The sequence below is a fragment of the Monopterus albus genome, unplaced genomic scaffold, assembly GCF_001952655.1.
Source record: "Monopterus albus unplaced genomic scaffold, M_albus_1.0 scaffold14.1, whole genome shotgun sequence".
Classification (NCBI taxonomy): Eukaryota; Metazoa; Chordata; class Actinopteri; order Synbranchiformes; family Synbranchidae; genus Monopterus; species Monopterus albus.
Genome location: NW_018127894.1, coordinates 23,296 through 31,954, shown reverse-complemented (window position 1 = coordinate 31,954; position 8,659 = coordinate 23,296). Strand labels below are relative to the sequence as shown.

General features: G+C 42.2%; 1 protein-coding gene across 1 annotated transcript in view; it reads right to left on the bottom strand.

Moving 5' to 3' along the window:
- Positions 1–1,734: 1,734 nt before the first annotated feature.
- The window catches only part of LOC109955423 (uncharacterized), an 11,762-nt gene continuing 4,837 nt past the window's right edge, over positions 1,735–8,659 (bottom strand). The window contains 11 exon segments of the mRNA XM_020591562.1: positions 1,735–5,088; positions 5,812–6,036; positions 6,039–6,219; positions 6,480–6,531; positions 6,766–6,805; positions 6,890–6,964; positions 7,215–7,274; positions 7,412–7,474; positions 7,712–7,783; positions 8,404–8,463; positions 8,559–8,630. Coding sequence (XP_020447218.1) covers positions 3,340–5,088; positions 5,812–6,036; positions 6,039–6,219; positions 6,480–6,531; positions 6,766–6,805; positions 6,890–6,964; positions 7,215–7,274; positions 7,412–7,474; positions 7,712–7,783; positions 8,404–8,463; positions 8,559–8,630 — 2,649 coding nt within the window. The 3' untranslated portion in view covers positions 1,735–3,339.

The window sequence follows — 8,659 nt, the reverse complement described above, 5'->3', positions numbered from 1 at the left end:
ACTGACACCAGCCTCAGTCCACTCCTTATGAAGCTCCCCCAGATTTCTGAATCGCCCTTGCTTGACAATCCTCTCAAGGCTGCGGTCATCCCTGTCACTTTTGCACCTTTTCCGGCCACATTCTTCCCTTCTTCTTAAGACTCTGTTAATATACTTTGATACTGCGTTCTGTGAGCATCCAGCTTCTTTTGCAATTGCCTTTTGAGACTTTTCCTCCTTATGGAGGGTGTCAATGATGGTCGTCTGCACAACCGTCAAGTCAGCAGTCTTCCCCATGATTCTGAAGCCTACTAAGCCAGACTGAGACAATTTCAAGGCTGAGGAAACCTTTGCAGGTGTTTTGCATTAATTAGCTGACTAGATTGGGACACAGGGAGCCTACAATGTTGAACTTTGTCATGATATTCTAATTTTGTGAAATACTGGATTTGGGTTTTTTTTTTTGTCTTTAATCCATAATCATCAAAATTGAAACAAATAAAGGCTTGAAATATTTCACTTTGTGTGCAGTGAACTAATATAACATACAAGTTTCACTTTTTGAAACAAATTATTGAAATAAATGGACTTTTCCTCGATATTCAAATTTTTTGGCACATACCTGTAAGTGTATCTTCAACAAATCACTGGAGCTGTGTGAAGTCCCCTCCTGCTTCAAATGCTCCACCATCATCCCAGTCCCCAAGAAACCCTCCATCAGCTGACTGAATGACTAGACCTGTTGCCCTAACATCTGTAGTTATGAAGTCCTTTGAAAGACTGGTGTTGCCCCACCTGAAGGGCATCGTAAACCCCTGCTGGACACTCTGCAGTTCGCCTACTGGGCAAACAGGTCAGTGTATAATACAGTGAACATGGCACTGCATTACATCCTGTAACACCTCAACTCCCCAGGGACCTATCCACAGGTCCTTTTGTGGACTTCAGTTCAGCGTTCAACACCATCATCCTGGACATCCTCCACTCAAAAACTGACCCAGCTCACTGTGTCTGCCCCACCTGCTTTCTGACAGACAGGAAGCAGCAGGTGAGGCTGGGGAAAACCACATCCAGCACCTGGACTATCAGCACAGGCGCCCCCCAGGGATGTGTGCTTTCCCCACTGCAGTTCTCCCTATACACCAACGACTGCACTTCAGGGGTCCCCTCTGAAAAGATTCTAAAGTTTGCAGACCACACAACAGTCATCGGTCTCATCCGAGATGGTGACGAGTCAGCCTACAGGCGGGAGGTTGAGCAGCTGGTCCTGTGGTGTAGCCGCAACAACCTGGAGCTGAACACGCTCAAAACAGTGGAGATGACAGTGGACTTCAGGAAGAGCCCCCCTACCATACTCAACAGCACTATATCAGCAGTAAAGTCCTTCAAGTTCCTGGGCTCCACTATCTCCCAGGACCTGAAGTGGACATACAACATCAGCACCATCACCAAGAAGGCACAGCAGAGGATGTACTTCCTGCTCCAGCTCAGGAAGTTCGACCTGCCCCAGGAGCTGCTGATACAGTTCTACAGAGGAATCATCTGTTCTCTGCTTTTCCATTACTGTCTGGTTTGGCTCAGAAACCAAACAGGACAGGAACAGACTCCAGTGGACAGAAAGAATCATCAGTTTAAAAATTGACATATTACAGCTTTACATTTTAATGACTAACAATTTATTTGTTAGTTAATAAACACATCATAAAAAAGAACATTTAGCAATATAACACAAACATACAGTGGGCATATAAAATATCAACAGTGAAAACAGACAAAAGACAAACAGTATTAAACCACACAGACATAAAGAAGGCATTGCCTGGTTAAAGTGCATGAATGGGAACTCTCTGTAACAGGTGATAAAACAGTTAAATGCAACCTGCCATATAAACCAGATGGATACCTGAAATATAAGAACTGCATGAAAAAAAAATTCCCCTTTCTCCTCAGAGCGCCTGCACTCATACTGGCCTTTATAATGAAATAAAAACACAGGTCTACTAGACCCGACAATTCACACAAAGGACTGTCTTTAAGAAAGGGACAATATGGATCTAAACAGTCCTGGGGAAACATATCTAGATTTACCCTGAAACACCAGCAGACACCATGTAGGAATACATCTGAGAACTCTATGTTATGATTTCAAATGCTACACCTGGTACAGCATTAATAAATCACTAGAAAATACTAGCAGCCTCCATACAGTAATTCATATAATTTCAGATTAGATTTTGCAGGAAATCTGCTTTATAGATGTCTTTACACATGGTCTGGAAAAAAAAGACTTCCAGGTTGAGCAAGGATTGAGGAGTGAGGAGCGATCATGTAAGAGAAGTGAGATGCAGCCCTAGTGATGGCCACACAAGGCTTTCCTGAAACAATGACTTTCTTTCACTCTATAAGATTCATTACTTTAAGTAAAATTTTACTCAAGGTTTACTACTGTTAAAAGCAATAAAGTGCAACCATTTTATAGTCAGTTATGCCATAAGACATACTGTAGTGCAAATATTACTGGCATGTTGCTGCAGTTGAGAGTGTGACTGAGAGAAGAAAGGAAACCTTTTATTTAGAAGCAAAAGCTTCTATTATATTATATGTCATATACTCTTTAGCTTATAGGGAAATATTAATTCAAACTGTTCCTAAACAAGAGAAGATTTCCTCCTTTTTGCACTCACATTGTCAAGAGTCAAATCAAACATGACTCAAAAACTCCATCTCTTCCATACTGCTAAAATCTTGGCAAACCAACTACATCCATGAAAGGTTCAGCTTTCTTGGTTCTTGTATCATCAAATCAAAACTTAACCAACATTCTGCAAGAAATCCACGCCTCATTTGTCATCAATCATATGATTCTCTGAATATGATAGGAGCCTCGATATGACGTTCTAGCAGAAACTATTGTAAATACTCAAGCCATGCTTTGGATCCTACATTTTATTTTATTTACTTAACCTTTATTTTACCAGAAAAACCTCACTGAGATTAAAAGTCTCTTTTACAAGAGTATCCTGGTCACTGTCCACTGTGAAGTACTGAGACACAGACTAACACACTGCCGATTTTGGCGTTTTCATGTAAAACAGGGGTGGCCACTCCCAGTTTTCCAACAATCCCTAACCTACCCAAGATGCCATCTTAGATGACGGTGGAGTGAGGAAAGACAAAGTGAACTGTATCTTCCAGCTTCTGATTGACTGAACACACCTGATCCAGGTCATCAGCAGTGGGTTTGGCAGGTATAGTTGGAAAACAAACAGGGCAGCGGCCTTCCAGGCCTGGGACTGGCCACCCCTGATGTAAAGTGTTGACAGAGGAAACACATAATAACATTGTCTTTATTCATCTAAACTAAATATACAGCCCATCGCTCAGCAGAGTGCTAGACTGTGGTCGAGACCTTTGACTGTGTTGATGCTCCCTGTCTCCACCTCTTCTCCGACTCTCTTGGTCCCTCTTCTTCCTCTTTTCCACCTCCTCACCAAACCCCCTCTCAAACTGTCTCCTCAAATTCTCAGTCCTGCTCCCTTGTCCCCCGTTACATCTCTCCCTGCAGTCACCATCCGGGACCGTCACTCTCTTGTAGTGACTCGTCTTTGAATCTGATTCCTCCCTCCTGCTCTCCGACTCTCGCTCTGAATGCTCGCTCCTTGACACGTGACTTTGGTGTGACCCTTTCCTCATGTCACTTTTTTCACAATATTTTCTCATCCCTCTCTCTGAATCTCTCTTACATGGTCTCCCTTCTTCACTGTCTCTTTTCTCTTCTCTGCGTTTTGCCATCTCAACCCTCCAGTCCTTCATTGCTCTCTCCTCCTCTCTCATCCTCCAGCTCTCTGTCCTGTCGCTTTCTTTTCTAGTGAGTCTCTCCACGTCTCTGCTGCTGCTGCTTCCTCTCTCACTTTCTCTCAGTTCATGTTTGGCCCTTCTTTCTCTGTCTTTGTCACTCTTGTCACCCCTGTTGCTAAAATTCTTCATACTACTGCTTTCTACTTCCTTCTCTTTATTCACTGCTTTCCATTTAGACTTCGTCCATTTTTCATCCTCTTTGCTACTCTTGCTTCTTTGGCTTTCTCTCTCTGTCATGACTGAATTTACATTTCCACTTCTGTCTTCTTGTTTCGGGTCACTTGATCCATTTTTAACTTCTTCCTGTTCTTTTACATCTGCCCCTTTCTCTTCCTCATCTGTTTTGCTGTTTGTACCGATATCTTTTTCTGCCTTGTCTCGCTTGCTCTCACATTTTTCTTTTACAGCTGTTATTTGATTCCCTGTTTTTGTGTCTTTTTTGCTTCCTTTCTGAGTTTGTTTTTTAAAAGCTTCCTCTTTTGCTTTGCCACTTTTCTGCTCTTGTTCCTCATCAGAAAGCTTCTCTAGTTTGGACTCTAACTTGCTCTCGCCTTTTTTCTTTTTGCTTTCCTTATTCTTCTCTTTCTTTGCATTATCTTCTCTTTTCTCCTCATTTTCGTCCTTGTCCTTTTTCTCTGGATCTCCTTTTTCATTCTTGCTTTTCTTATTTTTCTCCTTACTTTTCTGATTTTCCACCTCTTTGCTCTTCTTCTGCTCCTCCTCAACCTTTTTGTCCAGTTTCTCCTCCAGGAGGTCCAGCTCCTGCTCCAGCTCGAGAAGCTTCTTCGGATTCCACTCCAACTCCTCTTCAACCTGCACCTCCTCAATCTCCTCAAACTCTTCCACCTCGATGCCGTCCATGGTTTTCTGCAGCTGAGTCTTCACCTTGTTCAGCTCCAGTAGGCCATCCTGGAGGTCTTTACACACCTCCCTGATTTTGGCGGCAAACTTAGTTTTGGCACCTTTGCGGAGCTCATGGGAGTCTTTGGCCAGGAAGAAAACATCCAGAGCCAGGAAGAGAGCAGACATAACTCCTGTAGTGATGCTGATGGCCTTGGCAGCTTTGGCTGCGCCGCCTGCAGCGCCCAGAATGTGCACAGTGCTGATGAGTTTGTCAGTACTGATCATCAGCTCTTTCCCAGCACGACCGCCTTCTTTCAACACATGCTTGACGCTGTGGTTCAGAGCCTTTTTGGCAGTGCTTTGAGAATATTTCTCAAAGTCCCACTCCTGCAGGGTGTCCATACCTTCCTACAAGAGACACATAGACAAGTGGAAGGGTCAGAAAGGAGACAAATATCCCAGTGTATCTACTAATACATTTTGTGTTTCAGTTTTCCTGCAAGTGAATAGTGGTTTATGTCTCAAAACATCATTTTAAACCACTAATGAGATGGTCCTAAAATCCCAGGATTTCACCATAATTTTAATACCTACATTGCTTTGCAGTAAAAGCTAGCTTTGGCATAGTTCAGTTGTGCTTCCATTAGCATAGATTGGGGAAACATACTTTAAAAAAACTGTTAACGCCAAGCTAACTGATCACTATGCTGCAAACCCTCAAGGCTGTGTAGTAAATATCAGCAGTTATTGCAAATAAATATTAATTTGGATATAGATTTTCCTTATTTGACTCTTCGTTGTATCTGCACTAGTGCTGTAAAAATTAATGGCTTAAGTGATTTATTGATTGACAGATCATTAATCAGCTACAAGTAATTAATTTCACAAAAATGGCATTCAATATTCCAGCTCCAGATGTGGATATTTACTAATTTATCTTTTCATAACATTATAAATGTAATATATTTGACTTTATCATAAAAATAACCGATCATGATAACAATTACCTGGTGTAAACTATGTACTATATGATGCAGTTTTTCTCTCTCTCAATCTGCACCTGATGGTACAAGCTGCAAACCTGTGAGATTCATGTACATTTCTACAGAACAAACTTAAATGTGTCTTCACCTGCAGAAACTCCAAACACTCCCTGATGATTTTGATCTCATCCTGGTAGTCCTGGATCATCCTCTCCACCTTCTTTCTGTCCATTCTAGAGTGAACTGTGTCTGTGATGTTAGCCGTCGCTGAGGTGATGCTGCCCGCTGTCGCCACACTGATGCCCACCGCCGTGACAATAATAGAGGCACCAAAAGTGAAAGGTGCCAGAATGAGCCCTACCCCCCCCGCCCCGCCACACTGGCTCCCCCTCCACCCACGGCGGCTGTCACTGTTTTCTTATGGAATTCATCTGCACCATCAGCCAGGGCCAAAAGCTCCAGGATGCGCTGCTGTAAGGATGCTCCCCGCTGATTGAAGAGACGCACAAACAGTCTGGCTGCCATGTAGACACGATTGGCCACCTGCTCCATAGCCCTGAAGAGAGAATTGAGACATGTGTAGTTTATGATTAGTTGGTGTCCTATTTCCATGTATGTGTCCCATGTGAAAGTTGCAGGTGGTCACAGCAAAACCTCAGCTCTTAAAATATTTACATTTATCATTTGAAACCCAAAGCTGGCGAATATTGCACGAGGAAATAAAAATAAACAATAACCATAGCCTAATAAATGACACAATGCCAAATAATATTTTCTGGAGAACTTTAAATGAAAAGTTATTTTTTAAAAACTTACACTTCCTCATCCTCCACCTGGAAATTGGACGTCTTGTTCCATTCTGCCCAACCTGGAAAAATGATGGGGTAAAAAAATAAAATAAAACTAGTTGTTTGATTTGAGTATTTGATACTGATTTCTTTTATTTCCTAGGTCATTCACATTACAACAAACCACCAGTGTTTTGCATGGGTGACTGTTTCTATTTCTATATTTTCCTTTGGTGGAGCTGTACAATAAGCAAACAGTGCAAACAACACAACAAGCTTATCTTTTCAAATGAATTGTCAGCACTCACACTAACCTTTTACTGTGTTCCACCACTCGATCAATTCATCATCCTCCTGAAAACAAAGACCTCCGTTAATAAAGAGACAACTTATCAGGTGTATATACCGATTTAAAATCACACAAACACTAAAACACACCTCCTCAGACTCGAGAGGGATGTTTTCAGTCGGGTAAGCTGCCATCTCCAAGGGTTCGAGTTCCACTGTGCTCTCCTGGAAATCACACAACATTCAGCTGTTATTGGTTTGCTTACATCTAATCTGTTTACTGTTTAAGAGCAACTTAAAGGTAAATTAAGATTTTACCCATTGTCTGATAAATAAAGTTAAAATGGCACAGGACATGGTGTCTCTCAGCTATACTACCCCCTCCATGACAGTCAACTGCCCTTCTAATCCAGCTTCTCTACCCTGTGTTTCCATGGTCCGTCTGGACATTAGCCCTGCCTGTCATCATGCTGACCTGTGCTGGGTTCAGCTCCTGCAGCTCAGTCTCCTCAGTGAGAGGCATCTTCTCTGAAGTCTGTGAAGGAAAATGAAACAATCAATGTTTAAACAATAAGCAACGTTTTCATTAAAAACTGTGATCTGCAGGCAAATACAATCAGACCCAGTAATGTCGTTAGTAAATCTTTGTTTTTGTCAGAGAGAAGTACACACCTGTGAAGACAGAGTAATCTCTGGTACCTGTGGAAGAGTTCTCTTGATTCGGAATGAGACAACCTGAGAAAATTGAAAGGAAGGTTAGTTATACTGTGTATGGGAGAAAACACAAACACAATTTAAAATCTTACCTCCTCACAGCCAAGAACTCTATATCATTAGATACTATGAGCAGATACACTGTACAGCAACTTTTACTGACATTAAAGCTAAACCACTCAGTGACATATAGCGGCTGCTGACATATCCTACTTTGCTCTGGATGTGTGTTTTGCTTTTAAATAACCGACAACTCACTCGTCTCCTCTTCTTGACAGTGCTCTTGCATTTCAGCTCATCTCCCACTGGTAACTCCGTGTCCTCAATTTCCTACAACAATAGACAGAAACATAAATATAGGTTTTGCTCAACGGCTGCACAGAAACGTGCAAGTGATTTAGGAATTTAGAAATGACTATGTATTTACCTACTGTTGGCTTTTTAAACTGATTGTGTTTTCTTTATACCAGTAGGCCATGAAGCAGCAGAGAACATAACATTTCTATTACATTACAATTTGCAAATCATATCACAAAACACGGAGAAAATCTATACATGTGATTAGCCTGGCTAGTCACTATGGTCACCACTAGCAGATCTATCCATTATCTATACCGCTTACTCCTGAATAGGGTTGCAGGGGGGCTTTGAGCCTATCCCAGCTGACACTGAGCGAGAGGCAGGGTAGTAGACTACCCTGTCACAGGGCTGACATGTAGACAAACAACCACGCACACCCACATGGGCAATTTAGAGTCACCAGTCAATCTAACCTGCATGTCTTTGGACTGTGGGAGGAAGCCAGAGTACCCGGAACCTACTCGCTGTGAGGTGACAGCGCTAACCACTTCACCGCTGTGCACTAGCAGATCTATTGTTGCAAATGCTACTGACTGTACAGTTCCAATGATTGTTGACCTACACATCTGTCAGTGCTGAAAACATCGTACCTGTTGTCCCAAGGTTTTGGGCGTCCTCCTGAATATCCCAGCAAATCTGACTTTATTCTCCTGTGACATATCAAGCATGAAGCATTCATACACTGTAAGTCACAGACATACAACATAAACATACAACCACACAGTAATATACCTCAGAGACTCACCTTTGTGGGGTTTGTAGCTTCAAAAAGATTATTGTTACTGGCTGACAAGTCACCAGGTGCTAAAGGATCCTCCTTTAAAATAAAAGTAATCAAAACACTCT